Below are 21,252 nucleotides of genomic sequence, written 5' to 3' on the forward strand. Positions count from 1 at the left end.
TTCACTATAGAGTGAGTGACATGAAATATATAATTAAATAACTATGTATGGCTACATGAATCAATCATGTTTGCTCATATAAAATATGAAAAATCACAAGATTTCGACACGTGATGTAACTATGAAAGGCTATTCTTCCAAACTTTCTTATTGTATAGGCAAATCTAAGTTTCTATGAATCAACAATGCCTTCAGAAAGAGCATAAGTGTAGCATGTCACGATTGATCCAATGTACAACTAGAAAAAGCTTCAGCTAGTAAAGGAAGCATCAACTTCAAGACCACAATCTCGTCCACACAGGATAAAATCTTGATGAACGAGAAAGTACAAACCGACGCAAAATCGCACGTCGGCCATAAATCTAAACAAGAGTATCTACTTGCATGGACTGTGCAATCTCACCGAAACTATAGTATAATCGAAAGACAAATATTAGGTGCCCTTCATCCTTTGCCAAACATCTGCTAAAAACTTGAGAGAACTTGTCATGATTATAGTTTCCCAATATTTTCACATTTGAGGCCATTGAACAAACCCATATAACTGCAGTAATGCTATTACAGACAAGCTAGATGCCCATGGCCGAACCAAGACCCACCAGCTCAACATTTATATAACTCCAATTTAATCTAATAGGCACTGCTGATGAAAACTCGGTTTAATGGATGCGATTGCCAACCCCCTGGGACTTCCAGCATAAGATAGACAAATGCATGGCTCCTGAAAAGTACCTTACTCCTTCAATTTGATAGCTGCATCAATTGCATCCGTTGTGTTGTTTTGCTGCCCCCATAGTTGAGCATATCTTCCAGCCTTCAACAAAAGATCTTCATGTCTTCCCTGTTCGACAACCTTCCCATTTTCTAGAACTACAATCTGGAAACGAACATTGAGAGTGAAGCTCTACTTATAAGCTAGCATGGACATGAAAGTAATTAGCAGAAGACGGTAAGGGGTTATCAGACTGAAGTCTCTATGCACACAACAGACAATAGCTACCTCATCACATTGCATTGCTGTCGTAAGCCGGTGAGCGATGAATATTGCAGTTCTATTGTTAGCAAGCGACTTTAATGCATTTAATATCTCTGCTTCTGTCGTGCTGTCAAGTGCACTAGTTGCCTCGTCACAAAGCCTGAAAAACAAAGCAGGATGAAGAATTATCAATTGTCTCCAACAAGGAAGACAAGAATTTCCATCACAAGAAAAAGAACTGGAAAGTTCTACCAGCATACTAAGTTTTTGGGTAAGAGGTAGAGTGAATTTTAGGCTGGCTCCATTATTTACTCATAAGCTGTAAGTTTGGATTGTACTTACTCAATGAATGAACATGGTTGGCCACAAATAAAGAGCTGCCATTAAGTATTAATTGCCGCTTTATAGAAATGAAGCTTCATGGGAAATTTGGTAGGGAAGATATTCTGAAAATAGCTTGTGAGTCGTTGAATAACATATCGGAGGAAATCAAGATGGGGACCAATTTTGTAACATACTCAATACGACGACTACCTAGGGATGCCATTATTTAATTACTTAAAAGCAACTGTACATACCATCCAACAGTTTGCTGGATCAAGGAACTATATAGAATTTAGGTGGCAATAATATGTCCAGTGACGATGAAGGAATTGAAAAACATCTGTTAACTGGTCAGATTAAACATATATAGTCTGAAGCCTAACTGCCTGCCTCAAAAATGGAACGTAACAACCAACTCCCTCTTCTTAATGTTAAAACAGGGGGAGAAAAAGGATCATCCATACTGACAGAAAACTTAAAATTAACTACACGGAAAGAAGATTTCTCACAAAATTGTCGGGGCCTTCAGGAAAGCACGAGCAAGTGCGACCCGCTGCTTTTCACCACCACTCAGCTGCACGGACAAGTCAACCTTTAGGTCTTAATCCACTGAAGAGCAACAGAACGTCAATAATTTATTCATTCAAAATCACCCCAAAAGGGCAACAAGCGATAAAAACTTAAATTCTGAGGTATTTTGTTGCCATCATGGATGAATTTAGTTTACCTGAAAACATTGTCTACCCACCTAAAATTGATATGAGTGGAGAACAAGACAACTTAAAGTTCCATCTGAGTACTCCACTGCCCATACAGATCTTTAAAAACACTAATGATACATACTTGACAAACACGAGAGGACAGTAGAATGGTTCCAAAACCTTACATGTGAACACTACCATATATGTTTGACCCCCAAAAAAAAACACTACCAAATATGCATAGATAATAAAATGGTTGAAAGACATCACATAAAAATAAGGAATTACGAAGAATGGAAGTGAGGAAATGAATGCATAACCTAATTGACGTTAATGTGAATTTTTTTCTTCTATTAGGCTTAATATACATTGCTATCTATGGTTCCTTTGACATTTCATCACGTAGATTTTCATTTTTAAGTTGTAATTGACAATCTGATATCGGAAATTGCTATCTAAGATATGAAAAGACTAGCTAAAATAATGCCCTCCACAGATTACTCAAAATCTTTAAATTTCCAAAGACCACATTCATAATCACTATATTTACCATTTAGTCCTTGAAACAACTAATTTTACAAAGACAGCTTTTCTCAAACCACGAAGAATACTTTTTCATTAAGTGCAACTGTTAACAAATATGCTCGATAGTTGATATATATCAAGGCCCAACTTCCTAATAGCTTTTTTTTTTTTTGGGTCGGACCTAATAGCTTATTTAAACTCCGTTTTTTTTACTATTCTACCATTTGATCTTGTTATTGTGCTTCTGGTCACATAATGTGTTCCATGGGTAAGGCTTGACTAACTCACAAAAGAGCATGTCAATAAAAATGCTTCATGTACACTGAATCTATTTTTAAGATCTTAATTAAGGCACTTGAAAATGCAACACACTAAAAAAGATTAGTTGCAATATCTTGAAGAATATAAGACTGCAATATTTTCCTTAAAAGTACGCATAACTTAAATTGATAATACTAAGCTTTGTCATTGAATGATTCTGCAACAGTTCTTCACTCATTATAACAATGCAAAAAATGGATCCTGCTGAATATTCACCTAAATGAAACATAAGAGGCAATGCAAGGGCAGAATTGCAAGAGAAGAAAATTGACCAATGCTTTTTCATTCTTTTCATTGATATTACTATTTCTATTCGAACATAAGCTGAATTAGGGTTATATTTATAGTGATAATATGCAATTAACAAAATTATTATGGTATCTTAGTATTACACAGTGGCAACTTGCAACTTGCTGATGATAAGGCTGCTATTCTCCTTGTGCACAAACTTTTTAGTGGTTACTACTTAAAGTCGGTCATATAATAATTTTGTTCTGGCTACTTCTTATTAAGTATGAAACAAGCTGCCAAAATGAAATTGTGAAAAATTAAATAAACTCAAAATTTTGAGTTACTTCAAGCAACTGTCCTGTGGCAATTTTTGGGAAATAATGGAACAGTCAAGAGTGAAGCCTGCGGAATGCAATCATTGAAATTTTAAATTGTACTTATGGATAGATAAAACTAGAGATGGTAAAATGAAATTTGGGAAATCATTTAGTTAGGAAGGTAGGCTGAGAGGGAAGAGAGGAAGTACACACTACCTTTTGTCTTGATGAGCATGGACTCTCACTAGTATGGAAAAGCATGCACTTTAAAATTTCACATGGCAATATATATAGTAAATCATAAGCAACAAAAGTTGAATTTCTGAATAACTTGGGGTCAAAACTGTATTTTAGCTCTATATTAAATGCATCATACTATTCCCATACTTATTGCCCGATCAGAAAGGTAGTTCGACACCAAACCTTAAGAGTTTCAAGCCAAGACTTCCACTTTCTAATTTAAGATCTTCTTGCACCATATTTTCTAGGATGAATGAAAAATCAAATGACTCATGACAGTTTACATTTTGCTAACTAGTACTTGATTGCCCAAGAAGACCCATTAGTTCCAATAACTCCAAATCCAAGCCTACTCAGAAAGGCAGTGCCGAGGAACACTCTATAGTATGCCCAGATCAAATCGATTGGTCCAACAAAAAGAATGAACTTCTCACCTTGAGACCTCGTTCTCCTACCACAGTTGAATATTTCTCAGGGAATCGCATAATCGTGTCATGAATAGCCGCATGTCGTGCAGCTTCATAAACCTGATTAGAGAATCAGCAGTCAAGATGAGAATTTGGAAATGAGTAAAATGTTTGATAAATTCTTATGTATGCAGAACAGATCAGAAACACAAAGCTTATCATATACCTCCTCTTCTGTTGCTGAAAGGCATCCATAATGGATGTTGTGATATATCGTATCATTGAACAGTACCTGAAAAATGGTCAACAGCACACTTCATAAAAGCGGCACCTTGCAAGCTCTGTAATAAAAACACAAGATAACATGTGAAGAAGCTGTAAAAATGCAATTTCTTGCTCTTTTAACTTACTGTATCTTGTGGCACTACACCAAGAGACTTTCGTAGACTTTCTAAGGTCACATCCCGGATGTCTTGACCATCAATCCTTATCTGTCAACGGGTAAACAATTATCTCCATGAACTCAAGCAACTACTAATCCATTCTCGACAAATAAAATTGCTTTACCATGCAGTAGAATTTGATTTTTGAGTATATGCCGATGTGTATTCTGTACTACCTTTTTCCGCTAAGCAGCAAGTGAACCAACACATTTATAAATAAGTAAGACAGGCCTTAGTTTGCATACACATTTACATCAATAAACAATCCATTCGAAAGGTTGGTGATGTACCAGCTATAGGCCATACTACAAAAATTTCTCGTGCATATGTACGAAAATTCCATTATGGTATTTACTTGTCCACATCAACTTCTACATGCCAGCATTGAATGCTCAATAGTCAATACTACTATTGATTTCACAACATCATTAACAAAGTTTATCTTCATTCTGAAGCCTGCATCCATCCCGCTACTATGCCCTCATAAGAAAATAGGGTTAACAGACTTAACTTTCTTTCTCTTGTTATAGAAAATGGCTTTCGTGGTAGTGAGACGAGAACCATACATGCAAGAATGAAAAGCTAAACACCACAGGAAAATTCCACAAAATGCAATTAAAAAAATTTAAATGACTCTTACACATCCAGAATGAGCATCAAAAAATCTGAAGAGCATTCTAAGAATGGTTGATTTACCTGCAAAATGTTTTCCAACCCAAGCAGCGTTAGTAACTTATCCATAAGATAAAATTAAGTGGGACGATGGACTTAAAAAGAATTAAGGTAAATTTCTCCACAACTCCAAGTTTTGGCAAAATTACTGAGACATTCTTGTAAAAGATTACTCTGACACAAAGTTAAAATCAATTATGTTGAATTATCCAGATTTCTAGGACCTGATTATTAGGAATATTCGATCCTGATATTTTGGTCCTGATTATTAGGTAATAGCTGTAAATAATTAGTTAGGAAATGATTTCTTGGTATTGTGGGATTATAGCTGTATTTTTCAGATCTGTTTTTTCCTAGTTTGTACTTAAAATAGTCCTATAAATAGCTTGTAATCGTTGTACAAAAGAGATAGAATTATCACAATTCTTTCCTCTAAATTCTTCATGGTTTCAGAGCATTAGGCTCGTTTTTCTCGGATTAATCTTTCATTCACAGCCTTCATTGCTGGATTTGTTTTTTGTGCTTAACAATCTGATCGCAACCTTCATTGTTGTGATCTCTTTAGCCTTTATCGCTTATGTTTTGCTCTTCCTTTCCGAGTACTGTCCCCGTGCCTGGAAATATCCATATCTCAGACAAAAATTCAAGACCCAAATACTTCGGGTCAAACTGAGGAGGTCAACACCAACCATATGACCGGAGATCTACAAAATGTGAGAGCAGCTTATAGGCTGAATGAAAAGAATTATCTCAAATGGTCACAGTTCGTCAAGACCTATCTGAAGCGTAAAGGAAGACTCAGTCACCTTCTCGGAACAGGTCCAAAACCAGGAGATCCCACGTTCAATGCATGGGATGAAGCAGATTCAATGATCATGTAATGGCTATGGGATTCAATGAATCCGGCCATAAGTGATACATGTATGTTTCTCAAGACTGCAAAGGAGATTTGGGATTCTATTCACAGGACTTATTCAAAGGCTCGAGATGCAGCACAAGTGTATGAAATCAAGATAAGACAAGTGCAACAAGACAAGGGAGCAAAACTATGACAAAAAAATGCCAATTCTCTTCAAAATCTATGGCAAGAACTCGATCATTATCGAGTATTTGAGATGAAGTGTGTGGATGATGCTGCAACTCTAAAAACCTTCATTGAAAAGGATCGAGTATACGATTTCCTCGTAGGTCTTAATTCTGAGTTTGATCAAGTCGGGATTCAAATACTTGGAAGGGAAGAAATCCCTTCTTTAGAAGAGACAATCTTTCTAAATCGGGCAAAAGAAAGTCGAAGGGGAATAATGCTAGAGCCTCAAGTTGTGGAAGGCTCAGCATTAATAACTCACAATGCGTCAACACAAGAAAGAGGAAGGATGGATGCTTCAAAGCTTGCATGGAGGGATAACCGAGACGGTATGTGGTGTACCTACTGTAAGAAGCCAAGGCATATAAAGGAGCATTGCTGGAAGCTGAATGGCAAACCAACAACCTTAAGCCGAGAGTGGGGAAACAGAAGAGGACAACCAAGGCCCCAGGCTCATCTAATTGAGCAGACCAGCAGTTATAGTGAAGGACAGGAGAAAGAATCTTTCAACAGTGAGGAAATAGAAAGAATTAAAGACCTTTTAGGGTGTCTTGAAAAACCCTCTGGTGCATGTTCCTTGGCACTCTCAGGTAAGCCTCCATTCTCTTTCAGTCTAAATGCCTCAGAAACACTGTCGAATGAAGCTTGGATAATAGACTCAGGTGCTACTGATCACGACTCACACTTCACATTTTTTTAGTACCTATACCCCATGTCCAAGCAATAGAAAAATAGTGGTGGCAAACGGTTTCCTGGTCACTGTTGCAGGAATTGGTGATATCCATATTACGCCCATTCTCACTCTCAAAGGTGTCCTCCATGTGCCGAAACTATCCGCCAATCTTGTCTCCATACAAGAGCTCACCAAAGACCTCAAATGTTATGCAATTTTTTACCCTTCCTACTGTGTTTTTCAGGAATGAGATTTGGAGAGGAAAATTGGACTTGCTAAGGAAAGGAATGGGTTGTACTATCTTGAGACGCTGAGGATTTCGAAGAAAGTCATGAATAATTCATCCTTGTCATTTCTTAGTACTTCAAATAAGGATGTCATTTGGCTTTATCATTTTTGTTTTGGTCATCCATCTTTTCGTGTCTTAAATATCATGTTTCCTTCTTTGTTTAAAGGATTAGATATGAGTGAATTTCAGTGTGATACTTGTGAATTTGCCAAGCACACCCGTGTATCTTTTCCTATTGACAACAAAAGAATTTCTCATCCTTTTGATTTGATTCACAGTGACATTTGGGGACCTTCCACAATTCCAAATATCTCAGGGGCTCGATGGTTTGTTTCTCTAATCTATGATTGCACTAGGGTCACATGGATATTCTTACTCAAACACAAATCTGATGAAAGCATTATTGTTCCTAATTTCCATTCCACGGTTCAAAATCAATTTGGAGTTAAAATTAAGAGCTTTAGGTCGGATAATGCCAGAGACTACTTTAATCAGATCTTGTCAACCTATTTCCAAAAGGAAGGGATCATTCATGAGTCATCTTGTGTAAACACACCACAACAAAATGGGGTTGCTAAAAGGAAAAATGGTCATTTGCTTAACACTACTCGAGCATTGTTGTTTCATGGAAATGTCCCTACGTCATATTGGGGGGAAGCCGTCCTGACATCTACATACATGATTAATAGACTACCATCAAGAGTATTAGATTTCAAAACTCCTATTACAGTTCTTTCCAGCTTTTATCCCCATTTCAGGACAACAAATAATCTCACACCTAGAGTCTTCGGTTGCACCTCATTTGTACATGTTCATAATCAACAAAGGGGAAAACTAGATCCTAGTGCAATCAAGTGTGTCTTTCTTGGTTTTTCCTCTACACAAAAGGGGTATAAATGTTATCATCCTCCTTCTAGAAAGACCTACATATCAGCCGATGTTACATTTGTAGAAAACAAACCTTACTTTCCACAATCTTATCTTCAGGGGGCGAAATCATTAGTGAAAGATAAAGACTTTGACGATCTTAATCTTGACTTACCTCCTAATAATCTTCCAATCCGAGCTCCCACCTCTGATCAATCAGTCCCTGATCAATCAGCTCCTGACCAATCAGTTTATGATGAATCAGTTCATGCTACTTCAATCCCGGACTCACTCCCTACGTCCGAGTCTATTCCAGAACAAGTGTCCACCCCTGTATCTACCCGTATTTATGACTCTATGAGATTTCCTCAGGTGTACTCAAGAAAGGTAGCTGTTCCAGACCAAACACAGGTTCAAGATTCCCATCCGAGTTTTGCAAATGAATTGCTGGTAAGTTCCGACTCTCCTTTGCATAATCAGTCGATTTATATGCCAGAAAATGACTCGCACCTTCCCATTGCTGTTAGAAAAGGTACTAGAGAGTTCACAAAGCGACCCTTATATCCACTATCTCACTATGTGTCACTTGAACGCCTATCACCACCTCATAGAAATTTCATTGTGAGTCATTGTCTAAAGAAGAATGGAGGAATGCAATGAGAGAAGAAATGGATGCACTAGAAAAAAACCAGACTTGGGAGATTGTTGAAAAACCGAAGGGAAAGAATCTTGTGGGCTACAAATGGGTTTTTTCCTTGAAATACAAAGCTGATGGTTCTCTTGAGAGATACAAAGCAAGATTGGTGGCAAGGGGTTATACTCAGACTTATGGGGTAGATTATTAGGAGACATTTTCTCCAATGGCAAAGATGAACACTGTGAGAATTTTACTTTCTCTGGCGGCTCATTTTAATTGGCAACTTCAATAGTATGATGTGAAGAATGCATTCTTACATGGAGACCTAGAAGAGGAGATCTACATGAGTATTCCACCGGGCTTTGAGGGAGAAAGGACAACAAACAAAGCATGTAGATTACGGAAAGCACTATATGGGCTCAAGAAATCGCCTAGAGCCTGGTTTGGGAGATTTTCCAGAGTTATGAAAGCTTCAGGCTACAAACAAAGCCAAGGCGATCATACCCTCTTCATTAAGCATTCGGCAACAGGGAGAGTGACGGCACTTCTAGTGTACGTTGATGATATTATTGTCACGGGTGACGATGATAAGGAAAAACAGGAGCTAAAACGGTGTTTGATTAAAGAGTTTGAAATAAAGGAGCTGGGAAGACTCAAAAACTTCCTTGGCATTGAAGTTTCTTACTCTAGACAAGGAATTTTTGTCTCACAACAGAAGTATGTGACCGATCTCTTGAAGGAAACCAGAAAACTTGGTTGTAAGCCAGTAGCTACACCTATTGAGCCTAATATAAAACTTGGGGAGGCAAAGGAAGAACCTGCTGTAGATCAAGAAATGTATAAAAAATTGGTTGGGAAACTCATCTATCTAGCTCATACTAGGCCCGATATTGCCTATTCAGTGAGTGTGATTAGTCAATTTATGCATGACCCAAGAGAATCACACTTACAAACCATCAATCGAGTGCTACATTACTTAAAAGGAAGTCCCGGAAAAGGAGTCCTATCCAGAAGAAATCAAAAACTGGTGCTACAAGCTTATACCGATGCTGACTATGCAAGATCCGCGGTGGACAGAAGGTCAACATCCGGTTATTGCACATTTCTTGGTGGAAATTTAGTGACTTGGAGGAGTAAAAAACAGAATGTAGTTGCAAGATCAAGTGCTGAATCAGAATTTCGAGCAATGGCCCAAAGAATATGTGAGCTATTATGGCTTGAAATCATCCTAGAAGATTTGAAAATCGAGTGGGAGGTTCCTATGAAGCTGTATTGTGACAATAAATCAGCAATTAACATTACTCATAACCCCGTACAGCATGATAGGACAAAGCATATTGAAATTGATAGACATTTGATCAAAGAAAAGCTAGAAGAGGGGTTGATCTGCATGTCCTACATACCTTTTGGAAATCAACTGGCAGATGTGCTAACCAAAGGAATCAATGGTGGGATCTTTCATGAAATAATTTCCAAGCTGGGAATGGAAGACATCTATTCCTCAGCTTGAGGGGGAGTGTTGAATTATCCTGATTTCTAGGACCTGATTGTTAGGAATATTCGATCCTGATTTTTTGGTCCTGATTATTAAGGAATAGCTATAAATAATTAGTTAGGAAATGATTTCTTAGTATCCCTTAATTTGTGGGATTATAGCTGTATTTTTCAGATCTGTTTTTTCCTAGTTTGTACTTAAAATAGTCCTATAAATAGCTTGTAATCATTGTACAAAAGAGATATAGAATTATCACAATTCTTTCCTCTAAATTCTTCAAATTATAGCCCACCAAGCTATACCACAGAGTGATGCCTTCCAATTCAGTTTTCTTAACTAAGTGGGTTAAAAAAATGCACATTAAAACCATTTCATTATATTTTAAGAATTTCTTGAATCAAACAGATTCTAGCATAGGGTGTCCGAGTAATTTTCTTAAACACACGCGATCTCTCCAATTTCAGCGAAGAGAGTCAGAGTGACTCACTTGAAAGATTGTTGAACACTTAACAACACGACATAAAAAAGTTGCGACAATAAGTTTACACACAAGCAAGGTTAGCTTGGCCAAAAGGATTAAACAAAGGCTTACCACTACCACTTGTCCCAACAACAGCAATGCTCTTTCCAGCAGGAACTTCAAATGATACACCTTGAAGTATCTTTCGCTCTGCCAGGTAACTACAGCAAGTGAAACCATAGAAAAATGCCTCAATGAGCAACTATAAAAGGTGATAGCAATAGACCCAACAACAAAGCAAGTCCACACAAAGTCTCAACCTGGATGCTTTAGTGCGAATGTATGGCTCGAAATAGAAAATACACACAATAAAGTAGAGATGTTAATTCCTAGCTGAAGAATATCATTAATGGACCAATCATAACAATCCCGATATGGTCCTTATTCAGCTTCTGTGTCCATCTTACTTTAAGCATTACTTTACCATATTCCCTCTATTTTCTTCTTCTTATACGCCGTGTTTTACCTTCTTTTTCCGGAAAAAAAGGTCGTACTCATAACAAAAATGATACAACACACTATCAGAGGAATAAAATGATTTAACTTCATTAAACAAATATTTCGGTTACAGCTGAACTAAACTTTTTCCATGTAAAATCTTCCACCTCATTAACATTTGGGTGGACTCTGGCCAAAAAGAACAAACACTTGGTAGCTCTAATTTCACTGCAAACAGCTTCTTTGCATCCACCCGCCACCAGCGTGCTTGTATGCTTGGTTCAATACTAAGCAAACATCCGAGCATTCAAGGCATTTCATCTAGATTATAAAGCATAAAGTGCACAAACATCACCATCACAACTAAATGCTGTGATTCCTTTACGAGGACGCACAAAATTTATACCTACCCGAAATGAACGTTATCAAACTTAATGCTACCTCCCTTTAATTTCAAGGGCTTTGCATCCTCCTTATCTCTAATGTCAGCCCTCTCCTGTAGTCAAAGGAAACTTCATCATCAGCAATCCAGCACAAAGGTTGAAGTCAGTGAACAGTCAATCTTTTGTTTCTGACTAAACAAAAAAATATACATGTGCACTTTGGTTGATAAGATAGATGCCACTTCAACATTAGAGTCACTCCATATAAATCTAACCTGAACAACTTAAGTCACTTTTTTGGAAAAATATCAGATTGGTTGATAAGATAGATGCCACTTCAACATTAGAGTCACTCCATATAAATCTAACCTTAACAACTTAAGTCTCTTTTTGGAAAAATATCAGAGCTTTTGCATTTACAACAAGAAAAGTGAAGGAATGAAAGGAGTAAGGATAGCTATCTCAAAGTTAAACAAGGCGATCGGTGAATATTTTATTGACCTCTCCAGCTCTTCCCCGACATAGAAACCGCATAACCCCACTACGAAGACAAAAGACTGGAAGTATCCCTTCAGGCACCAGATAAAGTCAGATTAACCCTGAAAGGAAGTCTACATTGATACCGTCTAGCAAGCTCCACATAATCAACCAAATGCATGTACTTCATGTTCATAAAAGCACAAAAAACATCTCTCATATTGACATGTCAGGTTTGGTTGCCCAAATCTTGGATTCTTATTGGCAAAGTCAAGTGTCTCATATTAAAAAGAGTACAAAAGTAAAAACTAGGGAGACATGCGTGCACCTGACATCTGTACTTCTAGTCCCCCTAATGCATAAAAGAGAACACTAAATAGATGCCATCCAAGAAAACCCACCATCATAAACTAAATGGATATACTTCACTTGACAAAATTATAAATTACCTCCAACAACTGAAACATGGACTTCATATCAACAAGACTCTGTACAGTTTCACGATACACACTACCCAGAAAATTGAGAGGGAGAGAAAGTTGGAAGAGAAGCCCATTAACCATAACCTGCATCATCAAAACATGAGTTTTTGTGAGCATCATAATGTAATTGTTCCTTTCACAAAAATTTATATAATAATCAAAATGTATCTAATGAGAATGTTCTACCAGATCACCAACTGTCATCTTGCCATCCATTATCCCATGCGAACACAAAACCATTGCAGCTGACAAAGCTGTGCTGAAGATTACATTTTGCCCAAAGTTTAAAACTGCAAGGCTTCGCTGTGTTTTCAGTGCAGCAGCTTCATATCCTAAAAGTAGCATCACCATATGAGAAGTATCCCAGAAGATTTTTTCTAAAAGCAACTCTATTTCCATCTAAACAGAAAGAAATTTGCCATCTAAGATGGTAACTGCTATTAATCCACATGAGAGGAAGAGCTACTGAAGAGGCACTACACAAAACACACGCTCATTTAGGACGAAGAGTTTTTTTTTCCTTTAAATAACAAGAATGAGAATAAACATGAAGAAAATATTAATGAGTGGAAAGAGCATGGACACAAAAATAATATGATAAACTGAGTGCAGGCTAATTGCTTTTCCTCAAGACATCAAAGAATGAATGAAGAAAGGCAGGCATCCATAAGCCACAAAAGATTAGAGATCACATCTATTTGAATTGGGAAAATTTAAATATGCAACAATATCAATGGGGCAGTGCAAATTAATACAAGTTTAGATGTCTCCAATGGCATTCAATGATCTCCATGTTGTAGGGTTCGATTTAAAGACTTAAATATTCTTAGATTGGCTCAGTTGAATTAACCAAGTATTCTTAAACTACTTTACACAAATGTAGAAGAAAACCCCTAACTGCAAATATATATTGATGCACGATGATTCTATCAATATCCTTTCTTAACCTTTATTTATCTACTCAAAACACAACTTTAAGAACACCTCGTTGTGAACTAAAACTTCAATGGTAGCTGTCCCATCCCCTTTCTGATCCCTCCCCCACCCGTCCCCGGCCGGTCCTCTTTCTCTCCTCCCAACCACCAAAGAAAACCCACGCCAAAGGGAAATATCAGAAGAAAGTATCTGAGTCAAGTAAAACTCCAAGATACACTCCCTCTTGCTCTTCTTATGGCCTTGTCTGTGCTCAAGGCACAACATAATCTGCCACAATTCATGCATTTCTCTGCTTCTAAAAAACGTTTAAGACCCTAGGATTCGATACATCACTTATTATGATAAGAATATCATGACATTATCATATCAATCAGACCATTTTTCAACATTTTTTTTATGGAAAAAATAAAGAGTTGGCATTTGACATCTTTCTTTACATTTTCTTCTTGTGGAAAATTACAGAGAAATCCACTATGAGGCTCTCAGGGGGGTGACAACCCAAAAAAGGGTCACTGCTAAGTCTGTTTTCATTCAAGCAGGATATCCATGGCTCCTGCTGCATTGGTATGAACAGATTGCAAACAAAAATTCACAAAAAAAATTAAATGACTTACTTTTTAAGAACTCATCATACTTCTCAACTTCATAGGCTTCATTATTGAAATATTTGACAGTCTGTAGAAAAGAAAACAAAAGTAAATGCTGTCAATTGAGGCCATATCAAAGGGGTGTTGACATCATGAAATACAGGTGCAGGCTACAATCAAAATCTACCTCATAATTAATGAGTGAATCAATTGCTCTGGTACTGGCATTGTTGTCAGCCTTATTCATGGCTTTCCGAAATTTTGTCCTCCACTGAGAAAGACAAATGTGTAAGGATAAAACTTCAAGACATTGTAAAACCAGCACATTCCCAAGCTCAGTAGAAAAGATATAGAGAACCAGGAAAAGAATAATGAAAATATAGCTCCACAACCATCATTTGAATTTTATCTCTAATAATGACTTTCAAGGAGAAAAGAAAGAGAATGGCTCCCCTGAAGGAGGAAAAGGCAGTGTGCGATTGCAAGAGCACAAGCGCGCAAGAGAGTGAGTGGTGAGGGAGGGAGAGAGGGAGGGGTTTTGAAGATTACAAGAATCTCGTACCTGTGTCACAGTTAATGTGAAGACAATATAACCAACGACAGAAAGTGACGTGATCCAAGCAAATGGTGCCCCAAATTTGTATGCCAGAATGCCTGCTACCATAGATATCTGAACGAGTATATGTTAAACAGAACTAAGTTGCTCAATGATACTGAAATTCCTGTAAAAGATATGGAACTTCAAAAGCATGGAATGAAGACAGAAGGATCATTATATATGTGCATGATGTGCTGCAAAAGCGGTAGCACAAAAACACTGCATCAAATATCTCTATGAACTCAGCTTTGTCAAAAGTAGCCAAGAATTAAGTCATACCTCCAAAATAGTGGGCACTACATTGAACACCATAGAGGAGAGAATAAAGTTTATAGCTCGGCTTCCGCGATCAATAATTCTGTTCAATGCACCTGTTTCTCGACTAGAAACACAATGACCGCATTAAAACAGATGGAAAATTATATTACTTGATTCCATAAGATGACATAAACAGGCACCCCTCTTATGATCAACAAAATGCAAAGTATATGATCCACCCTACTTCAAGTTTATTTATCCCTTTAGCACCATAAAACAGAAGTAATGCATTCGATCAGCAACTGAAATTCTATGATCAACCCTCCATGCAGCTCTTATGTGGTGCATGCTTCATTGTAACAATGATCAGCAACAGCCATGAACATCAGTTTTTTTAAATACTGGACTGGACTGGGTGGTTTGCCGTGTTCAACAAGATAGTGTTCAGGCCACTGGTCCAGTCCATATCTATATAGCTGAAGGTCAAAACCAGTTCAACTGGTGAAAAGGTTTTGGTTTGAACTGATCTCATCTTGAACAAAAATAGATTTCACCAACCAGAGCCATGGGATTCGAACCCTTGCCCTGTTGAACTATTATCCAAGCTAAGTGATGACACTCCTTGACAACTAGGCCATGTACTTTATTTATACTCATCTTTCTTTCTGTTTTGAAAAAAAAAAAAAAGGTGAGAATCCAAGAGACAAGGCTCGAATATGAAATCTCGTTTACACAATAGGCATGCCCTTGCATATTTGCTGAGCACGAGATGCATCATCTGGTTCTTTTTTTTATATTGTCGGAACAAATTATTTGATTTATTTAAATAAAACAAAGCCAGCCAGTTTAACCGGTTCAACCAGTTGAACCGGTAAAACTGCGTGCTAGTGACCAATTAGTATTGTCCAGTATGGTTTTTAAAACATTGATAGACATTGAAATGAGCTATATAGTCGTGGTGATAAATTTATTGGAGTCATCATGAGCACTTACTTGAAGTCTCACAATCTCAGAAGGAAATTGGTAGCCCATAACAAATAGAAGTGAGATACGAACTTCAGAACAGAAATTGAGAGAGATATGAAGGTGGATACGTAATCAAGAAGAGCACCTTCAGATCTAGTAACACTAACATACTTTACATTCTTCCTCACAGTAATGAAGCACAGAAGCTATTTTTAGTCTGAAACAAAATGAACCAACATTGTTCATGCATGATAGTTGAGGCATAGAAACCATTCTTAAGATATAGTTACAGTCGTACACACACACACACACACACACACACACACACACACACACACACACACACACACACACATATATATATATATATATATATTCTTTCTCAGAGGTTGAGGCATAGAAACCATTCTTCAGCCTGAAACTATTATATGAGAACCAACATAGTTTCTCTCACAATTGCTGCTCTACACAATCTACATGACCGGGTCTTACTTACCTTACAGAGAAACAACAAAGTGAATCCAACAAGCAATAAATCGTTTTTTTGGCATATATGCAATTTTTATGAGACAGCGAAACTTGCAAAAGAAAAACGAAAAACGAACTTTCTAAAGATCAGGAACACACACCTGAGGTGGTATCGGAGGTCAAGGTCATGAAGATGCGAAAACACCTGTAAAGATTGATATATCATTCAATAAGCAAAAAAGTGAATTTTAAAAAAAAGGCAATGTGAAGCCAGGTGAGCATTGAAAATGAATACAACTGGAGTAGCATGATGAATCAACCAGAAGCACCAGGGAAAAAGCAGGGGCAAAAAATATCAGATACAAGAGCCATTCCAAACAGATTGACCATATAAGAAGCTTCATACCTTCCTGGAAACTGATCGGATTGTCCTCAATGCGACTTTAGAAAAGACAGCAGTTCTTAACTCTGCAGAAACAAGACTACATTCAATTATAGTGAGATGCGCCACGACATAGAGATGAGAACATCAATGGGAGTGAAAATGCGCGGTAGTAGGACCAAAGAATTAACAAAGGGGTAGTACCGTTGAAAGCAGACGCCCCAGAGCGCGCGATACCATAACCCACTAAAACGGAAGCAGGGGTGGCAAAGAGAGCTAATGCAGTGGAGTTATTGGCGGCAAAGGAAGCAAAAGCAGCAGCATTTCCGGAGGAGGTGGTCAACCAATCAACAGCCAGCTTAAAGAGAAAGGGCACCTGCACGTTGAGGACCTGGAAACCATAGCAGAGCAGGTGAGTGCAGGAAAAGTCAAAGCACATTGAAATGCAAAGGGAGGCGGCAACAGCAACAGCTACCTTGGCGCCGACTAAGAAACCCAAGGCAGCTACAACCCTCAGACGGAACTCGAGGTTGTCTTTCATCCACAGGTAACTGGCGAGAGTGCGAAGAATTTTCATATCAGCGACTTGGTCATCAGTTTTACCGGCCGGCGTTGGCTGGTTCTGGGTCGACGACACTTTCCTGGGCTCGGAAGTCGACGTCGAGTATAATGCGCGGCCACTTAGCACTGGAAACTGTAACAGAGAGGGGGTTCAAAACAACAAACAAATATGATGGGAGCAAACCAACCGTTTCATCTCTCGTGGCCAAATGAAGAAGAAAGGGAGACTGACGAGTGAATCGGGAGAAGGTCTGGGGAGGGGAGGATCAGAAAGGAAGGCGTGAATGTGGAGGCCACTTCCTCTGGCGCTCCGGGAACTGGGGGCGTCTCGCCTTCTCCTCGCGAGCAAGCGATCAGCAGCGGTGACCGAATTGCCATGGAGGAAGAGAAGGGAAGGGCGGGACTGAAATCCCCGGCTGCGGCGGAGAAGCATCGCTTCTCCAGCTTTCAGACACCGCACGCCCAGCATTCTTCTTGGATCGCCCAAAGCCTTAAAACACAAAAACCGAACACGACATAGTCGACAAAATGCCGCCGAGAGACGATGATCGGGTGGAGCAATCACCCAAATCTCGCATGGAGCAGAGCAGCGTCATAACATACGGGATAATCGAAAGAAAATTCAATGGAAGATATGCGCGAAAACGGGAGCACAAAAGTGACCGGACCGGGAAGATAGTGCAAGAATGAAAGATGCAAAATTGCAAATACGATGAAGAAGAAACTGGAGCGACCTGACTGACCCGTCCAAAACCGAAAACCATAAAACCTAATGATGGCGGACAAAACGGCAGGGCCTTTCAGGGGAGTAGAATTATAGTCCGGTCATTGCATGATATAAAAATCTTATGAGCTAATTATTAATTATATGGGTTCTTCGCCAGATCAATATGGAGAACAAATTAAATGGACCGTATCTACAAGATTTATATACCATATTATAGGAATCACAAAAAATCCCAAACTGATACATTTATAACAAATTTACTCCAAACAAATTTTTTAACCATAAAAAACCCCAAACTTGTGCACATGTGACAAATTTACCTTCAGTTTATTTCCGTTAAATTTTACTATCAAATTGTTTTGTTAAATGATACGTGGCAGTTTACGGGTGTACCGATTTTATGTTTTACCCTTCGTTTGTCACAGGTATACCGGTTTGTATTTTTTTGTATTAATCCAATTTAACGGAAACTAATGGGGGTAAAATTGTCATAAATGTACCAGTTTGAGGTTTTTGGTAGTAAAAAAATTAGTTGGAGGTAAATTTGTCACAAATGTACCAATTCGGGATTTTTTATGGTCAAAGAATTAATTTGGGGTAAATTTGTTGTAGATATACTAGTTTGAAATTTTTTGTGGTATTAACCCTATTATAATATACCTTTTTTTTTTACTCCTTTTAATGTTGGGTGTCGATGTTATTAAGAAGTAATCATTAAATTTGAGTCACAACCCTTTTGCCGGCATCCTAGAGCGGCGCTATTTCCATCCCTATATAAATAAATCCACCCATTTATATTGAAAAAATAGAATTACCCTTAATCACTCAAGTGTAATTTAAAGTGATGACCCATTCCTTCTTTTTTCTATTTCTATTTAGGATTTAGTTGTCATAGTTAAGCGTTTCACATGTTTTGTCTTTTGCTATATTAACGAATTCTTTTAATGTACTCTTAGATAATCCTATAACTTTTTACATACTCCATATAAAAGTATTTCAGAAAAAAACTTCTTCATCATTGTTCTTATAACAATCTATACAATCTTGCTCCCTCTTATCTCAAAAGCTCACTTTCTTAGTGAATTATTTTCTAATTTCATTAGTCTATGTCAAGTCTCCTTATTAATAAAATTAAAGAATCCATCATTTTTCCTTACTATTGGCAAGATACTTTTACACAAAGCATTTAAGACATTATAAAAATATCTAGGAATACACTAAAATTATTATGCACCATAAGGCATCATGATATTTTTTCGTAAACACTTTATGGATGATATTTATTTTTGTCAATCCAAAAAAAATGAGATTTCACAAACATTTTTTAAAATTATTTCCTTTTTCTATTTTTCTAATTCGATTTAAGATCTAGTTGCCACAATTAAGCATTTCACATGTTTTGTCTTTTAGGTTTCGTTTGTCTCACAGAAAATGAATTATTTGGAAAATATATTCCTAAAAATGATCGCTTGTATCGCTTACAAAAATTAAATGAAAGAAAATTATTTTCATCGTGCCCTGATTCCTGATGGCCATGTCAGGGTTCTCAGCTCCTACGCCCAAATCACAGGTGTAACATTCCCAATTTGGACAGAGTCGACCAAGGGAAAATGGCCATGGAATTAGCGAGCGGATCGATTTGAGGGTTGGTCATAGATCGGCTGGTGTGGTCGGAACGGATATTTAAAGGATTGGTCATGGTTCGATCGAAGGATCGTCCATGGATCGGCCAAGGGATCGGTAATGAAATGACTTCCCAGTCACGCAAGTCGATTAGAGTGATTCGATCATAGATCGATCATTCGACTATAAGGGTCAGTAGTGGAACGATCCCGGATGGCCATGGATCGATGCCGTGTGGGCATGGGTCGGTTGTGGGTGATTCCGTTCGGCCACACACTGGTCACAGGCGTCCATAGACCAATTTCGTGATACTCGATTTCACGCGGCTACATGACAACCAAGGGTTGACCATGGACCGTTGATGCTCAAACATGGACCGGTAGCGAATCTGCCATGGATCGTTGCGTTGAGTTGGGTAGGCCACGGACGAGTCGTGTGCCAGGCTAAGAGCCTTGTGGCTTGATCATGGACCAGGCTTTGTGCTGGCCATGCAAGCCAGGCTTTGTGCCCGGCCATGGACCAGTCTTGTGCCCGTCGGTTAGGCCACGAGCTTGCCTTGCGCCCGGCCGTGTATCAATCATTGTGCCTGACCCTTGCGCCCATCAGCTCCCGCCCAGCTCTAGTCCTGTGCCGATTAGACTTGGCTACGGGTCGTGCATTGTGCTTGGCCGTGAGCCAATGCCTATATTTGGCTCATGACTCGGCTCCTCACTTGTGCCGCCCAGCCGTGCGCCTGGCACTCTGTCTGTGCGGCCTGGCACCGTGCCCGCACATTCGGCCTTGTGCCCGTGCAGTTGGCCCGATGCTCGTGTGGCCCGATAGTGTGTCTGGCCCTGTGCCCGTGCGGCCAGGCCGTGTGCTAGGCCATGCGCCCGGTCAGGCCCGATCGAACAGGCTATGCATTAGGACAATCCGGCTAATTCGGCCTTGCGCCGTTCAGTCCAGTCTTTGGCTTGGTTATGTCAAATCATACTTGGACATATTTTTACACCGAACCTTGGTTCCAAATGAGATGGTCGATCGTTTATGTCACTTGAAAACTCCTAATTACCTTAGTTCATTCTTAAGTCTAGTTTTAGTAAAAATTAGGTATTCAAAGGAAGATGTGCCATTAGAATTAAGCAATGACCCCAATAATTGAGTGTTCTTGAAATAGGACAAATGGTTCACGCCTAAGAGCTTCTTGAAACAAGAAGACAAGTTGACTTGACTTAGTAGTTGCATTATTGACAACTTCTTGGATAAGTTGGCCAATAATGAAACCTAGCCCTCAAGCCACTAATAATAGAGCCATGAACCAATAATGGAGTTGTCTTATAAGAATTAATAATTGTACGGGTCTAGAGAGTGATTCACGCCCAAAAAGGGAATTATGGACTAGAAGATAATTTGATAACTTCCTTTGTAAGTTGTCAATAATTGAACTTGTCAAGGAAAGTATCAATAATAGAGGCTAGGGCCAATAATTGAGGTGTATTGAGAAAAACACTAATAATTTTGTGTCTTGAAGACCAAGACCAAGGACACACGCCCAAGCCAAGAGGAGAGAGTGATTTACGCCTAAGAGGAAGAAGCCAAGGGCAATGAAGTGCTATCATTGTTTTCTTAGTCTTGAATGACCTAATAGGGTATCATGACCCTAGA

General features: G+C 38.5%; 1 protein-coding gene across 3 annotated transcripts; it reads right to left on the reverse strand.

Moving 5' to 3' along the window:
- Positions 1-233: 233 nt before the first annotated feature.
- Positions 234-18,139, reverse strand: LOC115683807 (ABC transporter B family member 25, mitochondrial). 3 transcript variants are annotated; one of them, XM_030608421.2, is made up of 21 exons: positions 18,002-18,139; positions 17,491-17,748; positions 17,173-17,391; positions 16,902-17,088; positions 16,722-16,783; positions 16,477-16,520; positions 14,903-15,005; positions 14,588-14,695; positions 14,213-14,296; positions 14,053-14,113; positions 12,689-12,834; positions 12,470-12,586; positions 11,571-11,656; positions 10,795-10,883; positions 5,126-5,181; positions 4,453-4,533; positions 4,269-4,334; positions 4,070-4,162; positions 1,810-1,874; positions 1,001-1,136; positions 234-877 (listed from the first exon to the last, which is right to left on the reverse strand). In XM_030608421.2, exons 1-21 carry the CDS (start codon positions 18,020-18,022, stop codon positions 734-736), a joined length of 2,226 nt encoding a protein of 741 aa, XP_030464281.1. In that variant the 5' UTR covers positions 18,023-18,139; the 3' UTR covers positions 234-733. The 3 variants fall into 3 exon arrangements, with proteins under 3 accessions (XP_030464281.1, XP_056165422.1, XP_056165423.1); XM_056309447.1 differs by having other exon boundaries at positions 17,993-18,037; XM_056309448.1 differs by lacking the exon at positions 18,002-18,139 and having other exon boundaries at positions 17,173-17,384; positions 17,491-17,631.
- Between the last annotated feature and the right edge of the window lie 3,113 nt (positions 18,140-21,252).

Source organism: Syzygium oleosum, unplaced genomic scaffold, assembly GCF_021117445.2.
Source record: "Syzygium oleosum isolate NSW1041296 unplaced genomic scaffold, Sole_v2.1 Sole_v2.03, whole genome shotgun sequence".
Classification (NCBI taxonomy): domain Eukaryota; kingdom Viridiplantae; phylum Streptophyta; class Magnoliopsida; order Myrtales; family Myrtaceae; genus Syzygium; species Syzygium oleosum.

Coding starts and splice junctions, on each gene's coding strand:
- LOC115683807 (XM_056309447.1), bottom strand. CDS start 18,022: ATGGTTTTCGGTTTTGGACGGGTCAGTCAG. Junction 17,392..17,490: donor GACCTTCTCCCGATTCACTC/GTCAGTCTCCCT, acceptor TCTCTGTTACAG/TTTCCAGTGCTAAGTGGCCG. Junction 5,182..10,794: donor TGTTGGGACAAGTGGTAGTG/GTAAGCCTTTGT, acceptor AACATTTTGCAG/GTAAATCAACCATTCTTAGA.